Genomic DNA, 25,917 nt, shown 5'->3' with positions numbered 1-25,917 from the left:
TAAGGCGGGACTTTACCTAGCAGAGACTTATAGATGACCTGGAGCCAGTGGGTCTGGCGACGAATATATAGCGAGGGCCAGCCGACTAGAGCATACAGGTCGCAGTGGTGGGTGGTATAAGGTGATTTGGTAACCAAACGGATTGCACTATGATACACTGCATCCAGTTTGCTGAGTAGAGTGTTGGAAGCTAATTTGTAGATGACATTGCCGATGTCGAGAATCGGTAGGATAGCCAGTTTTACTAGGGTAAATTTGGTGGCGTGAGTGAAGGAGGCTTTGTTGTGAAATAGAAAGCTGATTCTAGATTTGATTTTTGACTGGAGATGTTTAATATGAGTCTGGAAGGAGAGTTTACAGTCTAGCCAGACACCTAGGTATTTATAGTTGTCCATATATTCTAGGTCGGAACCGTCCAGGGTGGTGATGTTAGTCGGGCGGGTGGGTGCGGGCAGTGAACGGTTGAAAAGCATGCATTTGGTTTTTACTAGCGTTTAAGAGCAGTTGGAGGCCACGGAAGGAGTGTTGTATGGCATTGAAGCTCGTTTGGAGGTTAGTTAGCACAGTGTCCAAGGAAGGGCCAGAAGTATACAGAATGGTGTCGCCTGCGTAGAGGTGGATCAGGGAATCGCCCGCAGCAAGAGCGACATCATTGATATATACAGAGAAAAGAGTCGGCCCGAGAATTGAACCCTGTGGTACCCCCATAGAGACTGCCAGAGGTCCGGACAACATGCTCACCGATTTGACACACTGAACTCTGTCTGCAAAGTAGTTGGTGAACCAGGCGAGGCAGTCATTAGAAAAACCAAGGCTATTGAGTCTGCTGATAAGAATACGATGATTGACAGAGTCGAAAGCCTTGGCCAGGTCGATGAAGACGGCTGCACAGTACTGTCTTTTATCGATGGCGGTTATGATATTGTTTAGTACCTTGAGCGTGGCTGAGGTGCACCCGTGACCGGCTCGGAAGCCGGATTGCACAGCGCAGAAGGTACGGTGGGTTTCGAAATGGTCAGTGATCTGTTTATTTACTTGGCTTTCGAAGACTTTAGATAGGCAGGGCAGGATGGATATAGGTCTGTAACAGTTTGAGTCTAGGGTGTCACCCCCTTTGAAGAGGGGGATGACCGCGGCAGCTTTCCAATCTTTAGGGATCTCGGACGATACGAAAGAGAGGTTGAACAGGCTGGTAATAAATAGGGGTTGCAACAATGGTGGCGGATAGTTTTAGAAAGAGAGGGTCCAGATTGTCTAGCCCAGCTGATATGTACGAGTCCTGGTTTTGCAGCTCTTTCAGAACATCTGCTGTCTGGATTTGGGTGAAGGAGAAGCTGGGGAGGCTTGGGCGAGTAGCTGCGGGGGCTGGCGGGGGGCTGTTGGCCGGGGTTTGAGTAGCCAGGAGGAGGGCAAGGAAAGCCGTTGAGAAATGCTTATTGAAATTTTTGATCTTCATCGATTTATCAGTGGGGACCGTGTTACCTAGCCTCAGTGCAGTGTGCAGCTGGGAGGAGGTGCTCTTGTTCTCCATGGACTTTACAGTGTCACAGAACTTTTTGGAGTTAGAGCTACAGGCTGCGAATTTCTGCTTGAAACAGCTAGCCTTTGCTTTCCTGACTGACTGCGTGTATTGGTTCCTGACTTCCCTGAACAGTTGCATATCGTGGGGACTATTCTATGCTATTGCAGTCCACCACAGGATGTTTTTGTGCTGGTTAAGGGCAGTCAGGTCTGGAGTGAACCAAGGGCTATATCTGTTCTTAGTTCTGCATTTTATGAACGGGGCATGCTTATCTAAGGTGAGGAAATTACTTTTAAAGAATAACCAGGCATCCTCGAATGACGGGAAGAGGTCAATATCCTTCCAGGATACCCGGGCCAGGTCGATTAGAAAGGCCTGCTCGCAGAAGTGTTTTAGGGAGCGTTTGACAGTGATGAGGGGTGGCCACCTGGGACCCATAGCAGATACAGGCAATGAGGCATTGATCGCTGAGATCCTGATGGAAAACAGCGGAGGTGTATTTGAAGGGCAAGTTGGTCAGGATAATGCCTATGATGGTGCCCATGTTAACGGATTTAGGGTTGTACCTGGTGGGTTCCTTGATGATTCGTGTGAAGTTGAGGGCATCTAGCTTAGATTGTAAGACACGCCACCATATCCCAGTTTAGGTCACCTAACAGAATGAACTCTGAAGCTAGATGGGTGGTGATCAATTCACAAATGGTGTCCAGATCACAGCTGGGAGCGGAGGGGGGTCGATAGCAGGCGGCAACAGTGAGAGACTTATTTCTGGAGAGGTACATTTTTAAAATTAGAAGTTCAATCTGTTTGCGTAAAACCTGGAAAGTATGACAGAACTTTGCAGGGTATCTCTGCAGTAGATTGCAACTCCTCCCCCTTTGGCAGTTCTATCTTGACAGAAAATGTTGTAGCTGGGTATGGAAATCTCAGAATTGTTGGTGGCCTTCCTAAGCCAGGATTCAGACACGGCAAGGACATCAGGGTTGGCGGAGTGTGCTAAAGCAGTGAGTAAAACAAACTTAGGGAGGAGGCTTCTGATGTTGACATGCATGAAACCAAGGCTTTTTCGATCACAGAAGTCAACAAATGAGGGTGCCTGGGGACATGCAGGGCCTGGGTTTACCTCCACATCACCCGTGGAACAGAGTAGGAGTAGGATGAGGGTACGGCTAAAGGCTATCAAAACTGGTCGCCTAGAGCGTTGTGGACAAAGAGTAAAAGGAGCATATTTCTGGGTGTGGTAGAATAGATTCAGGGCATAATGTGCAGACAGGGATATGATGGAGTGCGGGTACAGCGGAGGTAAGCCCAGGCACTGAGTGATGATAAGAGAGGTTGTATCTCTGGATAAGCTGGTTATAATGGGTGAGGCATGTGTGAGAGTGGGACAAAGGAGGTATCAGAGGTATAATGAGTGGAACTAGGGGCTCCGCAGTAAACTAAAACAATGATAACTAACCTAAACAGCAGTATACAAGGCATATTGACATATGAGAGAGACATACAGTGAGGCATAAAGTAATCACAGGTGTTGATTTGGAGAGCTAACTTAGACAACAATGGGTGAGACAACAACAGCTACATCAGCTAAAACAACAACAGGTAAAATGGCGATGACTGGGCAGAGAGGGTCGGTTAACTATACACACAGCCTGAGTTCGCGGCTGGGACCGACAGATAAAGACGCCATCACGCGGGCGATGCGGTCTTTAAAGTTAGTACCCCTGGGCTAGTAGAAGCGTCTGCTCCGACGGAGGCCGGTTGAAGGCACAGCGGATGGAGTATTCGTCTGCAGCCCTGCAGTGTTGGTGCGGCGGGGCGCCGTGTCGACTAAGGATCCAAGCCAGATGGTGAAAGAGGTATTGTAGTTGTAGTAATTTAGTTTTCTATCCGGGAGATGCGCCTGGATCACGGCTAACTGGTACTTTCACTTTCTGATTACTGGAAATCAGGAGGATGTTTCAAGAGTGAAAGTAGAAGCAGTACAGACGTGTTTACATAACCTGTTAAGATATGACTTTTGATCTGGTATTTGATGACCCTCTCATCCAAACCTAATGTTGTGACTAGTTTGTTTATTTTCTCTGTTGATTGACATTGTGAGAGTATTGTGCAGGTAAACAAATTGATATTATATATTTGGGCATATTTCTCTTGCCAGAGCCACAATCGATGTAATCCCTATCCCAGGCTGTTGTCCCCAAATGCTTCAAGACAGCCACCATTGTCCCTGTACCTAAGAAAGCAAAGGTAATTGAATTAAATGACTATCGCTCCATAGCACTCACCTCTGTCATCTAGCAGTGCTTTGAGAGACTAGTCAAGGACCGTATCACCTCCTTTGCAGATGACACAGCAGTAGTAGGCTTGATTACCAACAATGACTTGACAGCCTACAGCGAGGAGGTGAGGGCTTTGGGAGTGTGGTGCCAGGAAATAACCTCTTACCCAACGTCAACAAAACTAAGGAGATGGTGGACTTCAGGAAACAGCAGAGGGAGCACCCCCCTATCCACATCGATGGGACCGCAGTGGAGAAGGTGGAAGGTTTTAAGTTCCTCGGCGTACACATCACTTACAAATTCAAACTGAAATGGTCCACCCACACAGACAATGTAGTAAAGAAGGCACAACAGCGCCTCTTCAACCTCAGGCGGCTAAAGAAATTTGGCTTAACACCGAAAACCCTCACAAACTTTTACAGATACACAATTGAGAGCATCCTGTTGGGCTGTATCACTGCCTGGTACGGCAACTGCACCGCCCACAACGGCAAAGCTCTCCAGAGGGTGGGGCGGTCTGCCCAACGCATTACCGGGTGCAAACTTCCCGCCCTCCTGACACCTACAGCACCTGATGCCATAGGAATGCCAAAAAGATCATCAAGGACATCAACCACCCGGACCACTGACTGTTCACCCGATATCATCCAGAAGGCGAAGTCAGTACAGGTGCATCAAAGCTGGGACAGACAGATTCTATCTCAAGGCCCTCAGACTGCTAAACAGCCATCACTAGCACAGAGGCGGCTGCCTATAGACATAGATTAGGAATCACTGGCCACTTTTAGAAATGGATCACTAGCCACTTTAATAATGTTATGTATCTAGCATTACTCATTAGGGATGCACCGATTTGACATTTTTGGCCGATACTGATATCTGATATTTTCCTTGCCAAAAAAAATGATACCGATATTTACAATTTTAGCGGCCTTTTAAGCATTCTAGTACAGTTAAATAGTTAACACACACACATGGACGCAGCGGTCTAAGGCACTGCATCTCAGTGCAAGAGGTGTCACTACAGTCCCTGGTTTGAATCCAGGCTGTGTCACATCTGACTGTGATTGAGAATCCCGTTTTGCGGCGCACAATTGGCCCAGCATCATCCGGGTCGTCATTGTAAATAAGAATTTGTTCTTAACTGACTTGCCTAGTTAAATAAAGGTTACACAAACACCACACTGACCAAAAAGTTATTTTGTTGGCATTTACGTATGTCCCCATTACCAGTAAAACATAATCAAAAACCTATTTCTTTCACTTACTTGCTGTGCTGTTTCGTTGTTCATTTGTTCAGTCGTTTCATTCTCAACCAGGATTTCTATGGAACGCCGTTTGTCTTTGCGTGGCATAAAAGATACACGTCAAATAACACTATTTGATGTGTCAAATAGCACTACATCTGTTTCATTAGCTATAGTTAGCTAGCTAACTATATAGCTAGGTGTCATCATCTAAAATAACCCTCATTTATAAGACAGTTGTTATTTGATTAATGGTGGTTGGACCCATCTACGTGAAACTAGCCCCAATAAGGATTAGCCACAATAGTGGACTTTGTTTATCCTTCAAAATAAAAGTATGGCATAATTCTACTATTTGTATTCATTTGCATTACTATCAATAACATACTTTTATTTTGAAGGCAAACCGCAAATTCCACTATTGTGCCTAATCCTTACTGTGGCTAGCTTCACAACACATAACCCGGTGCGGTGGAGCCTCACTAGCCAGATGAAGCTAGCTGGCTGCTTATAACATTAACTTTGGGCAACAGGTTGCTGACTAGCTATTTATTTTCATGAACTGAAGTTCAATTTCAATAGAAGAACAATAAGTGGAAACCTAGCTAATATTTACTCACAAGGATATATATATTTTTGTACCTTTATTTAACTAGGCAAGTCAGTTAAGAACAAATTCTTATTTTCAATAACGGCCTAGGAACTGCCTGTTCAGGGGCAGAACGACAGATTTGTACCTTGTCAGCTCGGGGGTTTGAACCTACAACCTTGCGGTTACTAGTCCAACGCACTAACCACTAGGCTACCCTGCCGATTCCTAAATCATTGCTAAGAATAATGAAAATGACTGCAGGTTCTACTGGTAATTGTTTTCAGTCTGGGTGTATTGGTGCTAGCTAAGTACCAAGCTAAAGCTAGCTACCCCAGAAGTTGCGGCCGAACAAATTATGCTTTATTACCAACACGGTATTGTAAACACATCGTTCGTGGCTGGTGTTTGCTTGTTTGCTGACTTTTTTGTACAACTTTGACAGTGCTACTGTATCGTGTTTGACATGCAAAGACCCAAACAGCGTTCCATAGTATGTATGTCGTGAAACTAATAGCAGTGACACTATTACTGTGTAACTCCGGGAGGACAACATCTCAAAATAGCGCACTTGGTAGTGTGTACCAGTGCTAGATCAGTCGGCGAAAGCCAACATCACCCACGACAGAAAACATTTATTTGTCAAGGGCAATGAATTCCATTACTTGGCTTTAATGGATTTCACCTTTGAGTTGTCTCGCTGAAATTTTGTTATTCTTTAAAATGACTGCTCGAGGGGGGTAGCTCTAAGAAGTTAATTACTTGTATAAAATACACCTGTCCACACACGCAATCAAACAGACTCCAACCTCTCCACAATGGCCAAGACCAGAGAGGGTGTAAGGACATCAGGGATAAAATTGTAGACCTGCACAAGGCTGGGATGGGCTACAGGACAATAGGCAAGCAGCTTGGTGAGAAGGCAACAACTGTTGGCGCAATTATTCGAAAATGGAAGAAGTTCAAGATGATGGTCAATCACCCTCGGTCTGGGGCTCCATGCAAGATCTCATCTCGTGGGGCATCAATGATCATGAGGAAGGTGAGGGATCAGCCCAGAACTACACGGCAGGACCTGGTCAATGACCTGAAGAGAGCTGGGACCACAGTCTCAAAGAAAACCATTAGTAACACACTACGCCGTCATAAATTAAAATCCTGCAGCGCACGCAAGGTCCCCCTGCTCAAGCCAGCGCATGTCCAGGGCCATCTGAAGTTTGCAAATGACCATCTGGATGATCCAGAGGAGGAATGGGAGAAGGTCATGTGGTCTGATGAGACAAACGCAGAGCTTTTTGGTCTAAACTCCACTCGGCGTGTTTGGAGGAAGAAGAAGGATGAGTACAACCCCAAGAACACCATACCAACCGTGAAGCATGGAGGTGGAAACATCATTCTTTGGGGATGCTTTTCTGCAAAGGGGACAGGACAACTGCACCGTATTGAGGGGAGGATGGATGGGGCCATGTATCGCGAGGTCTTGGCCAACAACTTCCTTCCCTCAGTAAGAGCATTGAAGATGGGTCGTGGCTGGGTCTTCCAGCATGACAACGACCGAAACACACAGCCAGGGCAACTAAGGAGTGGCTCCGTAAGAAGCATCTCAAGGTCCTGGAGTGGCCTAGCCAGTCTCCAGACCTGAACCCAATAGAAAATCTTTGGAGATAGCTGAAAGTCCGTATTGCCCAGCGACAGCCCTGAAACATGAAGGGTCTGGAGAAGGTCTGTATGGAGGAGTGGGCCAAAATCCCTGCTGCAGTGTGTGCAAACCTGGTCAAGAACTACAGGAAACGTATGATCTCTGTAATTGCAAACAAAGGTTTCTGTACCAAATATAAAGTTCTGCTTTTCTGATGTATCAAATACTTATGTCATGCAATAAAATGCAAATGAATTACTTAAAAATCATACAATGTGATTTTCTGGATTTTTGTTTTAGATTCCGTCTCTCACAGTTGAAGTGTACCTATGATAAAAAATTACAGACCTCTACATGCTTTGTAAGTAGGAAACACTGCCGATTTTGCAGGTTTTCAAATACTTGTTCTCCCCACTGTAGTTATTTGTTTCAAAATGTATACCTTCACCAATTTGGCCACTTCGGTAAATTTGGGCTACTTGTGTGGGACACCTGGGTGACTTCATGATAAATGTCATGTAGTACACTCATTTTGGAAGTTATCATTCTGAAACTTTGCACAAGTACTGCTGCCCTCTTATATTTTTCACTGAAATTGTCCCCATCATCCTATCTGAATGCTTGTTTTATCTTTTTCATTTGAAATATGATGATACAATAATACAAAGAAAAACGTGTGTTTTTTTCATTGTATTATCTATACCATATCTATTGTGTTATATTCTCCTACATTCAATTCACATTTACACAAACCTTGCTTCTGGGCCAGAGCTACAGGCAGTTAGATTTGGGTATGTCTTCAGGCGGAAATTGAAAAAAGTAGGGGGGTAGCTCTAAGAGGTTCTAGTTACTTGTTACTTTTAGCTCTTATTCGTATCCGTATTTTTTTTTTAACTGCACTGTTTTTTAGGGGCTCGTAAGCATTTCACTGTTGTATTGGGTGCATATGACGAATAAAATTTGATTTGATTTAATTAAACATTATTTGCATTGTGAGTAATAAGTGGGTGAGTGTATGTTGTTTTATTTTTCCTTGTCAGCCACCTATCCCTGCTTTGTCAGTCTTGATAAGCCCAGTGTATGCACTTCTGGGTGAGGCTGTGGCTGTGGTGGAGTGCATGGCAGATCTGAAAGAGAGATGCACAAAGGGACAGTAAGTATACAGCTCAACAACATGTCTGTGTGTACATCTGTTGGTGTGGGTGAGCATATGCAATATAATTCTGAATGACCTCTATCCATCTCGGTATCCTCAAAAGTTTCTCCCTTCACGGCCAGTGTAGTAGGAACTGGTGCAGCCGGTAGATTAAATACCACAGCTGTGAATGCAGCTGAACTGCTGGGGGTGGCAGATCTAAAAGAGAGAGGCACAATTTTCTTAATTGACAATAATCATACAACTAAATAGACTGAATGAGTGTAAAGGCCTAGATTCAATCAATCAAACGTTAACCGGTGATAGCCAACACTCGCATAGCTGATGTTTTGGTGGTGTCTGAGGTGTAACTGCGTTGGATCTGTCAAATCAGTAAGTAGCTGCTCTTGATCATTGTCACAAAACTACACCCGTCCTACTCACGTTACAAGTTCAGAACCAGAAAGTACTTTCACTTTTTATTTCCTTCGTTACAGGTTATGAGAATCTATCGTCTGAGGCTGCAGCAATATCCCTTGACTGTACCTGAAACGATACAACGATACAAGTGCTATCTGTGGAACGAAAGAAGAATTCCTCACTACCGGCAGACTGTCAGAACATAATTTCTCATTTCTAATGTGCGACTGATAACAGTGTGGAAGAGCTGGTCATTTTTAAAGGACTTTGTGAATGATGACCTTGACAATAGGACAATTGAATATTATTGTCTTGCAGACAAGTGAAATATGTTTGAAATTATTTTCCTTGTGAGTTTCCTCCTAATACAGGATGTGGGTGGTGTTTCCATTTCTAACACAGAGATTATTGGTACTAATTGGGGTAAGAATGTTGAGTATCAACATGCGAGAGTATCTAGTTCTGCAGTACCTTTCTTCATTTGAGATCACCAATGACACTAATCAGCGACCACCTTACCTAGTTATTACACATGCCCCTGTTGGGTGGTTATGTTTTAATAGGTCACTCTTTGAATTTGTCTCAACTGCACCAGGACAAGTTTGTCAAAGTAGGGCAGAGTAAGTGTGAGCAGAAAACAGATCTACCTATCTGCCTGTGACGGTACTAAGGTTGTGGAACGTTTACTGTCTGTTGAATTGACTCTCGGTAATGGCACTAAGACCACTTTTTATGCCAATACCTTCGGTAATATCATCAATAATGGTATGATAGCTCCTAAGGGGACTTACTTTATCTGTGGATCCTATGCCTATTCCTGGTTACCAAAGTTGTGGCAAGGGTCGTGTTATTAAGGGTGTTATTTGGGATATGTCATATGCCATGAAGGACATTCTGTGAATTCTTCTTTTTCACAACGTGTGATTACAGAAACTGAGAGATTCTTTGCTTTCTCTTTTCTTTGCGATTGCTTTTCCATTTTATGGCATTTCTAAAATAGCACGGGAAGTTATTAATATGTCTAATTCGTTGGAAATCCTAGCTAATAGTACAGTTAATTACAGCTGAGATGGTTGCCATATGGACTGTGGTGATGCAAAATCGTTTGGCCCTTGATTATCTTCTGTCTGCACAAGGGGGTACATGTCCTGTTATTGTGTCACGAATATTACCGAAGGTGACTCCCCTTCTTGTTCGGGTGGCGCTCGGCGGTCGTCGTCGCCGGTCTACTAGCTATCGCTGATCCGTTGTTCTGTGTTCGTTTAGTTCTGTCTAATTGGTATCACCTGTTTCTTGTTTGGTTGTTAGGATAGGGTTATATAAAGTCTGTTCAGCCCGCTTCTGTTTCGTGCGGGCTTGTTCTCCTGTTTCTTTGTTTGAGTGTATTTTTGTTGGCATTTGGGTTTCACGCTGTCCGTTTATATTTCTGTTCATTTGTGTTTTCACTTTTGTTCATGTTATGTTTCCAGGACATTTAAGCGTGTTGTTTTTCCCACATCCTTTGCTCTCTGCGCCTGACTCCACAGCTCTTCACTCATTTACACGTAACAGAAGCCCGCACCACCTATGGAGTCAGCAGGAGCAGCGACCACTCCTCTTCCCACTATGGAAGAGCGAGTTCAACATCACACGTCCATCCTCCATCGCCTAGGATCAGCGATTGATCAGATGATGGAGAGGATGGATCGTTGGGAGAGGAATGGTTTCCCTACTACTACCCCACCGACCCTCCTACCAGCAACTCTACCATCTCCCCCATCTGGATCCGGTTCCAGCGCTCTGCACATGACGCCTCCGAGGAATTACGATGGAGCAGCGACGGGGTGCCAGGGATTCCTGCTTCAATTAGACCTCTACCTGGCCACCGTTCGGCCGGCCCCCTCGGAGGAGGAGAGAGTAGGGGTCCTCATCACCTGCCTGACCGGTAGAGCCCTGGAGTGGGCTAATGCGGTCTGGAACGGGCCCGACTCAGCGAAGGACAACTACCCGGAGTTCATCCGCCGTTTCAGGGCCGTGTTCGATCACCCTCCAGAAGGTCGAGCGGCGGGTGAGAGATTGTTCCATCTTAGACAGGGGACGAGGAGCGCACAGGACTTCGCGCTGGAGTTCCGGACCTTGGCTGCGGGAGCAGGGTGGAACGACAGGGCCCTGATAGACCATTACAGGTGTAGCCTGAGAGAGGACGTCCGTAGGGAGCTGGCCTGTCGGGATACTACGCTTAGCCTGGATGGACTGATAGACCTGTCGATCCGGTTGGACCATCTGCTAGCTGCTCGTGGACGTTTTGAAAGGGTTCTGTCAGTTCTACCTCCTGATCCTCCTGCCCTATCCCGATGGAGCTAGGAGGGACTGCGTCAAGGGAGATCGGAGGAGGAAGCTCCTCCTGTACCAGTTGTGGCCGGAGAGGGCACACGTCTAGTTGGTGCTGGAGGAATTCATCTGGGAATCGTGAGGGCAGGCTGAACACTCATCGGTCACCCCAGGTGAGTAAGCACCACACTCTCCCAGAGTTTCTTGTTGGTCACATGTTCCTATTAATGTTTCCTGAATTATTCTCCTTCTCTCCAGCATAAGGCACTGGTAGATTCAGGCGCAGCTGGAAACTTTATAGATCGCGGACTCGCTCAGAGGTTGAGGATTCCGTTAGTAAAAGGAGACCCCCCTTTTCCCGTGCACTCTTTAGATAGTCGACCATTAGGGTCAGGGCTGGTGAAGAAAGCCACAATTTCGTTGGAGATGATTACGCAGGGGAATCACAAGGAGCGAATTAGTTTGTTCCTTATCGATTCACCTGCGTTTACAGTTGTTCTGGGGATTCCCTGGCTAGCTATTCATAATCCTACGATTTCGTGGAAACAGGGAACTCTACAGGGGTGGTCTGATGAGTGTTCAGGCAGGTGTGTAGGGGTTTCCATCGGTGCGACAACGGTGGAGAGTCCAGACCAGGTTTCCACCGTGCGCATTCCAGCTGAGTATGATGATTTGGCTATCGTTTTCAGTAAAAAGAAAGCGACCCAATTACCACCCCATAGGCAGGGGGATTGCGTGATAAATCTCCAGGCTAACGCTGCACTCCCCAGGAGTCATGTGTATCCTTTGTCCCAGGAGGAGAAGGTGGCTATGGAAACATATATCACCGAGGCTCTGGGACAGGGGTACATTCAGCCCTCCATATTCACCTGTCTCTTCGAGTTTCTTTTTTGTGAAGAAAAAAGATGGTGGTTTACGTCCGTGTATTGATTATAGAGGTCTAAATTCCATCACAGTTGGTTTTAGTTACCCACTACCTCTCATTGCTACGGCAGTGGAATCATTTCACGGAGCGGCAGTTCTTCACTAAACTGGATCTCAGGAGTGCTTATAATTTGGTGCGTATTCGGGAGGGAGATGAGTGGAAAACTGCATTTAGCACTACGTCGGGCCATTATGAGTACCTCGTCATGCCATACGGTTTAAAGAATGCTCCAGCTATATTTCAATCTTTTGTGGATGAAATACTCAGAGACCTGCACGGACAGGGTGTAGTGGTGTATATTGACGATATTTTGATCTACTCCGCTACACGCACTGCGCATGTATCTCTTGTGCGCAAGGTTCTTAGACGACTGCTGGAGCATGACCTGTATGTGAAGGTGGAGAAATGTGAGTTTTCCAAACAATCAGTTTCCTTCCTGGGTTAACGCATTTCCAGCTCTGGTTTGGTAATGGAGGGTGACCGCATAAAGGCCGTGCGTAATTGGCCGACTCCGACCACGGTAAAGGAGGTGCAGCGGTTCTTGGGATTTGCCAATTACTACCGGAGGTTTATCCGGGGTTTTGGTCAGGTAGCTGCCCCTATTACCTCACTGCTGAAGGGGGGGCCGGCGCGTTTGCAGTGGTCAGCAGAGGCGAACAGAGCTTTTCATAAGTTGAAGGCGATGTTTACTGAGGCGCCGGTGTTGGCACATCCGGACCCTTCTTTGGCGTTTATAGTAGAGTGGACGCATCCGAGGCTGGGGTTGGAGCGGTGCTCTCACAGCGTTCGGGTGTGCCTCGAAACTCCGCCCCTGTGCCTTTTTTCAAAGAAACTCGGGCCAGCGGAGCGGGAATTATGATGTGGGGGATAGGGAGTTGTTGGCTATGGTTAAGGCCCTGAAGGTGTGGAGACACTGGCTTGAGGGGCTAAGCACCCTTTCCTTATCTGGACTGACCATCGTAACCTGGAGTATATCCGATCAGCTAGGAGACTGAATCCTCGTCAGGCAAGGTGGGCCATGTTTTTCACCAGATTTCGTTTCACTATCTCGTATAGACCAGGTTCCCTCAACACTAAGGCTGATGCGCTGTCAAGACTCTATGACACTGAGGACAGGTCCATCGATCCTACTCCCATCATTCCGGCAGCTAAGCTGGTGGCACCAGTAGTATGGGATGTGGACGCGGACATCGAGCGGGCGCTAAGGGGGGAACCTGCGCCTCCACAGTGTCCGGAGGGTCGTAGGTACGTGCCTCTGGCTGTCCGTGATCAATTGATTCGATGGGCTCATTGTCTACCCTCGGCGGGTCACCCAGGTATTTATAGGACAGTGAGAGGTCTTGAGAGGAAGTACTGGTGGCCCACTTTGAGGAGGGATGTGCAATTCTATGTTTCCTCCTGTTCGGTGTGCGCCCAGAGTAAGGCTCCTAGACACCTGCCAAGAGGTAAATTACAACCTCTTCCCGTTCCACAATGGCCGTGGACCCATCTTTCGGTGGATTTTCTTACTGACCTCCCCCCCTCTCAGGGTAACACTACAATCCTGGTCGTTGTGGATCGGTTCCCTAAGTCCTGCCGTCTTATCCCATTGCCCGGTCTCCCTACGGCCCTACGGACTGCGGAAGCTCTTTTCACCCATGTCTTCCAGCACTACGGGGTGCCCGAGGATATAGTTTCTGATCGGGGCCCCCAATTTATCTCCCGTGTTTGGAGGGCATTTATGGAACGTCTGGGGGTCTCGGTCAGCCTGACCTCAGGGTATCACCCGGAGAGTAATGGTCAGGTGGAGAGAGTTAACCAGGAGGTGGGCAGGTTTCTGCGGTCGTATTGCCATGACCGGCCAGGGGAGTGGGCGAGATATATTCCCTGGGCAGAAATAGCCCAGAACTCACTAAGCCACTCCTCTACCAACATGTCACCATTTGAGTGCGTGTTGGGGTACCAGCCAGTCCTGGCACCGTGGCATCAGAGCCAGACTGAGGCTCCTGCGGTGGAGGAGTGGGTACAGCGCTCTAAGGAGACCTGGAGGGCGGTCCAAGAGTCATTACGCCAAGCGAGTATAAGGCAGAAGAAGAGCGCTGACCGTCACCGCAGTGAGGCCCCCGTGTTTGCACCTGGGGACAGGGTCTGGCTCTCGACCCGAAACCTGCCTCTCCGCTTGCCCTGCCGGAAGCTGGGTCCGCAGTGTATAGGGCCATTTAATGTCCTGAGGAGAATAAATGAGGTTTGTTATCGATTATTACTTCCTTCGTATTATCGTATTAACCCCTCATTTCATGTGTCTCTTCTCAGGCCGGTGGTAGCTGGTCCTATGCAGGAAGATGAGGTTCCGGAAGTTCCTCCGCCCCCTCTGGACATCGAGGGTCCCGGCGTACAAGATACGAGCTATTCTGGACTCGAGACGCCGGGTGAGAGGCTTGCAGTACCTCGTTGACTGGGAGGGTGCGGTCCGGAGGAGAGGTGCTGGGTCCCGGTGAGGGATATTCTAGACCCATCTATGTTGAGTGAATTCCATCGCCTCCGTCCGGATCGCCCAGCGCCTCGGCCCCCGGGTCGTCCCCGAGGCCGGCGTCGGCGTGCTGCGGGAGCTGCGCGTCAGGAGGGGGGTACTGTCACGAATATTACCGAACGTGACTCCCCTTCTTGTTCGGGTGGCGCTCGGCGGTCGTTGTCGCCGGTCTACTAGCTATCGCTGATCCGTTGTTCTGTGTTCGTTTAGTTCTGTCTAATTGGTATCACCTGTTTCTTGTTTGGTTGTTAGGATAGGGTTATATAAAGTCTGTTCAGCCCGCTTCTGTTTCGTGCGGGCTTGTTCTCCTGTTTCTTTGTTTGAGTGTATTTTTGTTGGCATTTGGGTTTCACGCTGTCCGTTTATATTTCTGTTCATTTGTGTTTTCACTTTTGTTCATGTTATGTTTCCAGGACATTTAAGCGTGTTGTTTTTCCCACATCCTTTGCTCTCTGCGCCTGACTCCACAGCTCTTCACTCATTTACACGTAACATATTGGTGCTGAATGCTGTACTTACATTCCTGATAATTCTGAGGAAATAACTGACCTAATCCAAAAGATCAGAACTGAGGGCGCTAAATATCATGATTACAATCCAGATGATTTAGGCTTAGTCATGTGGTTGTCTTCATCATTCGGTAAATAGGGACGTTTTTTGGTGAGCATTTTTTGGTGTGGTTCTTTTTCTTATCCTCATCCAGGTTATCAAGTGTGCTATTGCCCGATGTTTATCTGCAAAAATCTGATGATTACGTGATAGGGGATATCATAAGATTCGTCAACCGTGTCCTTTTGGAGATGGGTGTCAGTAGTGTTCACAAAAACGTGGTGGGGATCATAAGGGTCATCATCATCACATCAAGCCTCATGATTGTGGTCAAGGTAACAATGGTAACTATTCTCGGTGCTGTAACGAACCATGCTCTCTCAGGTGTGGTATCACAACTGTTAACCTGTTACGGCTGGGGGTTCTGCTAGCGGAACGTTTTGACAACATCCGGTGAAATTGCAGGGTGCGGAATTCCCCAAAAATTATTAGAAATATTTCACTTTCATACAATCAAGTGCAATACACCAAATTAAAGCTTCACTTCTTTGGGACTGGGGGGCAGTATTGAGTAGCTTGGATAATAAGGTGCCCAGAGGAAACTGCCGGCTACTCAGGCCCAGAAGCTATGATATGCATATAAGTGGTCGATTTGGATAGAAAACACTCTGAATGATATCTGTGAGTATAACTCGTATGGCAGGCAAAAACCTGAGAAAAATCCAACCAGAAAGTAGGAAATCTGAGATTTGTGGTTTTTCAAGTCATTGCCTATCGAATATACAGTGTATATGGGGTCATATTGCACTTCCTAAGGCTTCCACTAGATGTCAACAGTCTTTAGAACATTGTTTCAGGCTTCTACTGTGAATGAGGAGAGAATAAGAGCTGATTGAGTAAGGGGTCTGCCAGAAGGCCATGTGCTTTGTCAGGCGCGCTCCCGTGAGATGTAGCTGCGTTGCATTACATTTCTAAAGACAAAGGAATTCTCCGGTTGAAACATTATTCAAGATTTATGATAAAAACATCCTAAGCATTGATTCTATACATCGTTTGACATGATTCTACGAACTGTAATATGACTTTTCATCTGAACTTTCGCCTGGACTTGCCCTCGCTTCCTGAGTTTGGATTTGTGTACTAAACGCGCAAACAAAAAGGAGGTATTTGGACATAAATTATGGACTTTATCGAACAAAACAAACATTTATTGTGGAACTGGGATTACTGGGAGTGTATTCTGATGAAGATCATCAAAGGTAAGTGAATATTTATAATGGCATTTCTGACTTTTGTGACACCTCTCCTTCTTTGGAAAATGGCTGATTGTTTTTCTGTGACTTGGCGCTTAACATAATCGCAAGGTGTGCTTTTGCTGTAAAGCGTTTTTGAAATCTGACACAGCAGTTGCATTAAGGAGAAGTGTATCTATATTTCAATGAATAACACATGTATCTTGTATCAATGTTTATGATGAGTATTTCTGTAATTTGATGTGGCTCTCTGCACTTTCACCGGATGTTAGTTTGAGACAATGCATTTCTGACCATAACCCACCAATTTCAAATTAGGTTTTTGGACATAAAGATGAACTTTATCGAACAAAACACACATTTATTGTGTAACATGAAGTCCTGTGAGTGCCATCTGATGATCATCAAAGGTTAGTGATTAATTTAATCGCTATTTCTTACTTTTGTGAGGGCTCTCCTTGGCTGGAAAATGGCTTTATGGTTTTCTGTGACTAGGTGCTGACCTAACATAATCATTTAGTGTGCTTCTGGAGTAAAGCCTATTTGAAATCGGACACTGTGGCTGGATTTACAAGAAGTTCAGCTTTAAAATGGTGTAAAATACTTATATGTATAGGAATTTTAATTATGGGATTTCTGTTTTGAATTTTGCACCCTGCAATTTCACTGTCTGTTGTCGAGGTGGGACGCTAGCCTCCCACTTGTCCCAGAGAAGATAACTTCTTGTTAATCCAGCCACCGTGTCAGATTTCAAAAAGGATTTAAGGTGAAAGCAGACCATGAGATTATCTGAGGACAGCACAATAAAAAACATTAGCAGTAAGCCTAAAACCATTCACATTAAACACCTTGCATTCCTATAAAACACAAAGGGCATATTCTCCTTGCCGTTGCAATAAGAAATAGATTTCACACAGTTATAGAAAAGAGGTCTCACTCTTTGGGCTAGGGGGCAGTATTTTCACGTACGGATGAAAAGCGTGCCCAAAGTAAACTGGCTGCTACTCAGGCCCAGAAGCTAGGATATGCATATAAGTGGTAGATTTGGATAGAGAACACTCTGAAGTTTCTAAAACTGTTTGAATGATGTCTGAGTATAACAGAACTTATTTGGCAGGCAAAACCCGAGGACAAACCATCCAGAATGTTTTATTTTTGAGGTAACAATGTTTTCAATGGATTTTCTAGGGGATCCCAGATTTATGTGGCATTTTTGTTGCAGTTCCTATCGATTCCACTGGATGTCAACTGTCTTTAGAAATTGGTTGATGTTTTTCTTTAGAGAAATGACGAAGTACAGCTATTCAGAATGAGTGTCCATGTTAGGGCTCTGAACACAGTTCATCCGGCCTTAAATTTGATCGATTATTTACATTTTTAAAAATGCCTAAAGTTGTATTACGAAAGTTGTTTGAATTTTTATTTCATTTATTATAATTTAAAAAAAATATTTTTTCCCCGTTTTCGTGGTATCCAATTGTTTAGTAGCTACTATCTTGTCTCATCGCTACAACTCCCGTACGGGCTCGGGAGAGACGAATGTTGAAAGTCATGCATCCTCCGATACACAACCCAACCAAGCCGCATTGCTTCTTAACACAGCGCGCATCCAACCCAGAAGCCAGCCGCACCAATGTGTCGAAGGAAACACCGTGCACCTGGCAACCTTGGTTAGCACGCACTGCACCCGGCCCGCCACTGGAGCCGCTGGTGCACAATGAGACAAGGATTTCCCTACCGGCCAACCCCTCCCTAACCCGGACGAAGCTAGGCTAATTGTGCGTCGCCCCACAGACCTCCCGGTCGCGGCCGGTTACGACAGAGCCTGGGCGGGAACCCAGAGTCTCTGGTGGCACAGCTGGCGCTGCAGTACAGTGCCCTTAACCACTGCACCACCCGGGAGGCCTGTTGTTTGACATTTTTGGACAAAGATTACAGGTATTTTATGATATATTTTATAGTCATGTTGTGCGAGTTGGAACCTGTGTTTTTCTGGATCAAACGCGCCAAATAAATGGACATTTTGGATAATTAACGGTGGAATTAATCGAACAAAAGGACCATTTATGATGTTTATGGGACATATTGGAGTGCCAACAAAAGAATATCTTCGAAGGTAAGGCATGAATTATATCTTTATTTCTGAGTTTTGTGTCGCGCCTGGCGGGATGAAATATGATTTTCTGTGCTTGTTTGATGGGGTGCTATCCTCAGATAATAGTGTTTGCTTTTTCCATAAAGCCTTTTTGAAATCTGACACAGCTGTTGCATTAAGGAGAAGTTTATCTTTAATCGTATGCTAAACACTTGTATCTTAGATCAACGTTTATGATGAGTATTTCTGTAATTTGATGTGGCTCTCTGCACTTTCACCGAATGTTTGTTTGAGACAATGCATTTATAACGCGCCAATTTCAAATGAGGTTTTTGGACATAAAGATGAACTTTATCGAACAAAACACACATTTATTGTCTAACATGGAGTCCTGGGAGTGCCACCAGATGAAGATCAAAGGTTAGTGATTAATTGAATCGCTATTTCTGACTTTGTGAGCCCTCTCCTTTGCTGGAAAATGGCTGTATGGCTTTCTGTGGCTAGGTGCTATCCTAACATAATCATGGTGTGCTTTTCCCGTAAAGCCTTTTGAAATCTGACATGATGGCCAGATTAACAAGAAGTTCAGCTTTAATTTGGTGTGTTGTACTTGTGAATGAATGAAAGTTTTATATTTTGTATATATTTTTTAAATTTCGCGCTCTGCAGTTCCCCCGGATGTTGTCGAAACGTTCCGCTAGTGGAACCCCTTTCCCAAACAGGCTAGCCTATGAATGAAAGTTTACAACGTAGGTGCACAGGTTGAGAGAATTGACACATTCAATACTACCTTGCACACTCTTGCCTGCATAATGGCTGCTGTGGCTACTGGTAGCTAGCATGAGGACGAAAAGGAAAGTTTTTCTGTAAAACTAGCAGTATTTCAATCTTCTTGATGGAGAAATGTGGATAAAAGTAACATTTGGAGTACAGTGGCATATCTGTCGCTGGCTCCACGGTGTCTTGACATAACCATGATTGCGTTCCGACCTCTGTAGGCAGTATATACAAGCGCAGCTGCAGTCGGTATCTTCCGGCAAAGACAAACGCTACAGTATCAATTCTCCATATTGCAAACCTTTGAGATGACTTCATTCCTGAAACGCCCTCTTTGTGGATACAAGAAACAAGATTCTCATCTCATTCACCACAACTGTAAATGGGGCAGTTTCTTGCGTCCAACCAGTAGGAACAGGTATTGTGTTGAGCAGACGCAAAACAGATTCCAGATCAGCTACTTCTACCCTACATGCATTCCCCCACAATGCCCCCAAGCCTTAAAGCTGTTCCAGTGAGAGTGTCTAACAATACTGGATGTGATTTCTGTATGAATATTACTCATAGCATTGGTGACAAGTTATGTTAGTTTTTCTTTTTTACTTTTACAATGAATGTTATAGACTTTTTAGGTTGTTTCACAGGCTAATGGTTAACTACAGCCAGTTGAATGCCAGATGAGAAAACAGGTGATGCTGCAGTTCTAAAAGCCTACTATAGTGTCTCTTGAATATGAAAGTGAAACTGTTTCTGATAAAACCATCTCTTTTCCCTCAAGCTGTGTACATTTTCACTTTCCTCTGGGCATCAAAGAAGGTAGTCAGATTGCCTTTCAATGGTCATCTTCCAAAAGGAATTCACACACCATTATGGTTCAGTAAGTCAATTTTCCTCTTTACATTTAGCACTAACTGACACATGATACAGTTAAAGGCAGATCTGATCTGTGTATTTTTTGTTCAATTGATATCCAGACTGAAACAACAGAAGACTGCGTTTACACAAATGACACAATACTAATCTTTTTCCACTAATTGGTCTTTTGAACAATCAGATCAGCTCTTTTTTTTTTAATTGGTCAAAACTTCAGAATTGGTCTGCCTGTGTAAATACAGCCATTATGTATCAGATGAGTTGTTATTAGGAGATCACCTGTCTGAAAACTCATACATTGCTCATTGTTCACCCTTCATTGAGTTCTTATTTAACACCACTATGCTTTATGAATAAGTCAAAGTGATGTGGTGTGTATAGGCTACTGATGCAGACAAGAACATATAATGGGGTTTATGATGCTAATTATATTGGTGTAAAATAGATGTCAGCTATTGACTTTTAGTTTCTTGTTTCCTGTAAATAACATGGTCAAATAAAGGCAAGAGGGGAGGTGGGTGGGAGACTGCATAGCTTCTCAGAGTGATATGTCATAGTCAGAACGAAAGTGAAAGACGACTTCAAATATTAACATTGTCTGCATACTGGTTGTGATATTATACAGTAAGATATGTATTTTATTGTCTGTTACATGATTAATAAATATGTTTTCCCTGTTCACTCCCCATACATATCTACATTGGAACACAGAGGTAATTATTTTAGCAGGACACTGACCTACCACTTATTTAAATAACGTTTCAGGCCAGATCTTAGGTTAGGCTTATAGTTGTCTGGGCAGTGATCTAAACCAAAACATTGCTACTTTTAGTTTTGAGGTCTATACTTGACTTTTCTTTTTTTTAATCCATTATAAAACAGAGGTGCCAAGGTTGATGAGGTACTACACCATCACCACCGGCAATACTACGGATTCCCATATCCAGTTTACGAGACAACTTGGAGGAGGCTTCACTGAAGTGATGTCAGCAGAGCAGAGTGATGTCATCATGGCTTTCTGTCCCATCGTCTCTCGTGCTGGTACTGATATTGAGGCAGCACTGCAGCAGATTCCAGGTAGCCAAACCTCAAAGTATCCTCCAAAACTATACTATTGTCTGATCTATCTGTTCTATCTCCATATCAGTTGATCTAGATAGAACATGTATCAAGTGGCTGATGACATGAATAAATGCTTTGTTTGTCCCTCATTCTTTTGACAGAGGGTAAAGATGTCATTCTGGTAGTCCTGCATCACTATTTTAACCCAGAGTGCACTGTACCTGACAGCAGCAGACTAGTGACCAGAAGTGATGTAATACTCACAGTGGACTGTCTGTTCCATGAGAGTAAGGGAGGACTACTGAACTGCCCTCGCAACAAAGCAGCAGTTGGTAACATTCTGAACCGGCTGAACAGGAAGCCAAAGGTAGTTCACCCATGTTCTCTGTATATCTGTCATTCAGTCATGATCATTCATGAATTGGACACACAAACCAGATTCAGCTGGTTAGCAAAAACAGTACATGCAAAAGCAGACATTTTAACTGAAGCATTTTATTAGACAGGGTCCAAGAGTGTGAATAATTTTCATTTAAATATGAGTATTTGTTATTTTTAATGAAAGTATATTGAACCACTTTATTCAGTGTTTTGCAATATTTTATTCATAGGTGGTAGATATCAGCATGGACATCCCTGATCACAGAAACAGTCCGGTATGTATATTTTCATTTTAGGAGTTGCCACTTAACAGCTGACAACATTACCAACAATTGTTAAGCACTATATGATGTTTTTAGTCTGATACATAGTTAATTTTTTACAAAGTTTAAAGAGATCCATTTTTTATGTAATTTGTAACCTCTCTGTTGCAGCATACATTTACTCAAGGTAAGTTCAAGCTATAAATCATACATTAAGATGATGTATATGTACAATATCTACAATCCTTTGTCATATAAGAAAACTGCTATTGGGGGATCAATGTTGATTCCTGTAAGAAAAACAGACTGCAAACTGATTATGTGGAAGCATTGTTTGACTTCAGTTGGAAAACCACATCCACCATTTTTTCATTTCCAAAAACTATTATGAAAGAAGTGCCTCCTGTCTCGTTTCAAAGACATAGTTCATCTTGATAACTGGATTGTCATATTACCAAATAAGCACAGTGGACTACTAGTGTATTTTTCCCCTTGAACTACTTTTGATGTAATACAATTAAAAATATAACGCATTATATCTAGATAGTGTGAATAATGTCTACATTTTCTTCATATTGTCTATGTTTCTATAGAGATGTCAGGGATGGTGAGATTCTTCAACTGTGTGGTTGGCAATACCTTGGGTGCTCATGTGGATTTGACAAGACATCTCGTCATCAGAGGAGGCTGTACTGAAGTGATTTCACAAGAGGAGAGTGATGTCATCATGGCTTTCTGTCCCATCGTCTCTCGTGCTGGGACTGATATTGAAGCAGCACTGCAGCAGATTCCTGGTAATCTAGTCAGGGCAGGGTCAATCCATCCAAAATTAATTGGAAAAGGCAGACAAAATAAAATGGTAATGTGTATTTTGTTTTCCTTTTGACAGCTGGTAAACCTGTCATTCTGGTAGTACTGCACCACACCTCCAACCCAGACTACACTGTACCTGGCAGCAGCAGACTAGTGACCAGAGGTGATGTAATACTCACAGTGGACTGTCTCTTCCATGAGAGCCAGGGACTATTGGAGTGTCTTCACAATGAAGCAGCAGTCAAAGAGATTCTGAAGAAGCTTAATATACATCCTGAGGTAAAAGCTCATCACCGTCATTTTTTCTCTCACTTTGTTAGTTAAGTACTATGAGAGCTAAAGATAATGTTGAAATCTTTAATTCTTTGACAAACTGAATCTGGATCTGTCTGTATGGGTCTGCTCATGGTATGACAAACCAAAGCAAATTACAAAATACATCAGCATTATACTGCATTATACCCTCTCAACCAATTTTCGTATTGGGATTTTTTTTTAAAGCAGGACCTATTGTTTTTTGTCATGATTTCTTCTTTTGTATTGTTGGTCAAAGTCCTATTCAGAGGTCTACATGTTGCTAGTAATGTAGTAAATATACAGTACAACCTCCATACTATTCTGAGGGTTCTGAAGGCAATGTGTCTTTTTCCAACTGTTTTCATTTCCAGATGGTGTGTTCCAAAGTCCTTGATTGCATCAAGGTAGACAGGTGTTGTAAGTATCATTAATTAAAACGAAATTCTACAACATTACACTATTTACAGTTGCTTATGTTCACATTATATTCATAACTAATAACTATGTAATCCATATGTAGTTGTTGGTAATTATGACATGTTTTTATAGAGGATAAATTGTTTGCATTTCAGAAACATTGACTGTATTGTGATAATTGTACTTTACTGTGGCTAACTGACATACAGCTTTTAATGTTTTATACTCTCTTACAGGTTGCCAGAGATCACCATTTGGTGTTGGGCTCATTCTTTTTCTTTTTCTTGTTCTTTTGTGTTTGGTGGTATTTTTGATTGTTTTTTTATAGAAAGAAACAATGAGGTTTATCAAAATAACCTAATGGAAAAAGAGCAAGTAGGTCTAAACAGCAACAGAGGAATAAACTGTAGAAATTACACAGACAACACAGATAAACTGATTTAAATATACATTAAAAATAATGAATAAAGCCTAATAAAGCACTTACTCTACCTACCTCTACCTATCTATCAGGATAGTATATTAGTTTAAGATGGCATGATGCTCATGTAATATTGTAGGACTACTCTGATAGTATATTCTGTGTTGACACTTTGTTCTGCTTTGACTGCCCTTCTTTTAAATATTAAAGTCATTGAATTTCAGTTGCTTTATGAGTGTGTCATTGATGAAGCACAAATAGTCAAACAATGTAACTGACAGCAGCAGACTAGTGACCAGAGGTGATGTAATACTCACAGTGGACTGTCTCTTCCATGAGAGCCAGGGGTAGGAGTGATGATGCGTTGTTAACCAATTGGGAAGGTGGTATTTACCAGTTGGCAAGTCGTAAATACCCGTTTGCACTCGTTGAAAAATGCTGATTGGCTAATGACGAACAAGCTGCGTCAACCGTAAACTAAAACTACAGCTATGCATAGCTGCAGGAAGTAGGCGTGCTGGGTGTGCTGCCGCACCCCCTGAAAAATGAGAATCCAAAAGTAAATATATATTGACTCAGCAAAAAAAAAAGAACCGTCCTCTCACTGTCAACTGCGTTTATTTTCAACAAACTTAACATGTGTAAATATTTGTATGAACATAACAAGATTCAACAACTTAGACATACACTGAACAAGTTCCACAGTCATGTGACTAACATAAATGTAATCATGTTTCCCTGAACGAATGGGGGGTCAAAATCAAAAGTAACAGTCAGTATCTGGTGTGGCCACCAGCTGCATTAAATACTGCAGTGCATCTCCTCCTCATGGACTGCACCAGATTTGCCAGTTCTTGCAGTGAGATGTTACCCAACTCTTCCAAGGCACCTGCAAGTTTCCGGACATTTCTGGGGGGAATGGTCCTAGCCCTCAACCTCCGATCCAACAGGTCCCAGACGTGCTCAATGGGATTGAGATCCAGGTCTTTGCTGGCCGTGGCAGAACACTGACATTCCTGTCTTGCAGGATATCACGCACAGAACGAGCAGTATGGCTGGTGGCATTATCATGCTGGAGGGTCATGTCAGGATGAGCCTGCAGGAAGGGTACCACATGATGGAGGAGGATATATTCCTTGTAACGCACAGCATTGAGATTGCCTGTAATGACAACAAGTTCAGTCCACCCCAGACCATGACAGACCCTTCACCTCAAAATCGATCCCGCGCCAGAGTACAGGCCTCGTGTAACGCTCATTCCTTCGACGATAAACGCGAATCCGACCATCACAAAACCCGACTCGTCAGTGGAGAGAACTTTTTGCCAGTCCTGTCTGGTCCAGCGATTTTGTGCCCATAGGCGACATTGTTGCCGGTGATGTCTGGTGAGGACCTGCCTTACAACAGGCCTACAAGCCCTCAGTCCAGCCTCTCTCAGCCTATTGCGGACAGTCTGAGCACTGATGGAGGGATTGTGCATTCCTGGTGTAACTCGGGCAGTTGTTGTTGCCATCCTGTACCTGTCCCGCAGGTGTGATGTCCAAATGTACCGATCCTGTGCAGGTGTTGTTACATGTGGTCTGCCACTGTGAGGACGATCAGCTGTCCGTCCTGTCTCCATGTAGCACTGTCTTAGGCGTCTAGGGGTACGGACATTGCAACTTATTGCCCTGGCCACATCTGCAGTCCTCATTCCTCCTTGCAGCATGCCTAAGGCACGTTCAAATAGATGAGCAGGGACCCTGGGCATCGTTCTTTTCGTGTTTTTCAGAGTCGGTAGAAAGGCCTCTTTAGTGTCCTAAGTTTTCATAACTGTGACCTTAATTGTCTACCGTCTGTAAGCTGTTAATCTCTTATCGACCGTTCCACAAGTGCATGTTCATTAATTGTTTATGGTTCATTGAACAAGCATGGGAAACAGTGTTTAAACCCTTTACAATGAAGATCTGTGAAGTTATTTGGATTTTTAGGAATGATCTTTGAAAGACAGGATCCTGAAAAATATAGCTAGTTTAGCCTACTCAAATAGTAAAAGAGCATAGAGGACTTGCCACTTGCTTTGTGTCATTTCTCCCCACTTACGACAACACACAAATGATCAAATTCAAAAGACCTGTAACCACAGTTACTGCCAGCTG

At 44.1% G+C, this 25,917-nt stretch overlaps 1 protein-coding gene and 1 long non-coding RNA gene across 3 annotated transcripts; both read left to right on the top strand.

Moving 5' to 3' along the window:
• The first annotated feature begins 1,390 nt into the window (after positions 1 to 1,390).
• On the top strand, positions 1,391 to 8,263 carry LOC135564297 (uncharacterized). The gene is made up of 2 exons (XR_010460872.1): positions 1,391 to 3,772; positions 3,870 to 8,263. It is a non-coding gene; the product is annotated as an uncharacterized LOC135564297 (long non-coding RNA).
• Positions 8,264 to 19,992: 11,729 nt separating this feature from the next.
• On the top strand, positions 19,993 to 24,002 carry LOC115107306 (uncharacterized). 2 transcript variants are annotated; one of them, XM_065009434.1, is made up of 9 exons: positions 19,993 to 20,129; positions 21,008 to 21,202; positions 21,349 to 21,554; positions 21,799 to 21,843; positions 22,003 to 22,018; positions 22,425 to 22,625; positions 22,721 to 22,923; positions 23,313 to 23,358; positions 23,595 to 24,002. In XM_065009434.1, exons 2-9 carry the CDS (start codon positions 21,022 to 21,024, stop codon positions 23,684 to 23,686), a joined length of 990 nt encoding a protein of 329 aa, XP_064865506.1. In that variant the 5' UTR covers positions 19,993 to 20,129; positions 21,008 to 21,021; the 3' UTR covers positions 23,687 to 24,002. The 2 variants fall into 2 exon arrangements, with proteins under 2 accessions (XP_064865506.1, XP_029486560.1); XM_029630700.2 differs by lacking the exon at positions 19,993 to 20,129 and adding an exon at positions 20,666 to 20,838.
• Positions 24,003 to 25,917: the final 1,915 nt, after the last annotated feature.

The sequence above is a fragment of the Oncorhynchus nerka genome, linkage group LG24 (genome assembly GCF_034236695.1).
Source record: "Oncorhynchus nerka isolate Pitt River linkage group LG24, Oner_Uvic_2.0, whole genome shotgun sequence".
In the NCBI taxonomy this organism is placed as follows: Eukaryota; Metazoa; Chordata; class Actinopteri; order Salmoniformes; family Salmonidae; genus Oncorhynchus; species Oncorhynchus nerka.
This window is presented reverse-complemented; position numbering and strand designations above follow the sequence as displayed.

Coding starts and splice junctions, on each gene's coding strand:
- LOC115107306 (XM_029630700.2), top strand. CDS start 20,757: ATGTATTTTATTGTCTGTTACATGATTAATAAATATGTTTTCCCTGTT. Junction 21,555..21,798: donor GGCTGAACAGGAAGCCAAAG/GTAGTTCACCCA, acceptor TTTTATTCATAG/GTGGTAGATATCAGCATGGA. Junction 22,924..23,312: donor AGCTTAATATACATCCTGAG/GTAAAAGCTCAT, acceptor TTTCATTTCCAG/ATGGTGTGTTCCAAAGTCCT.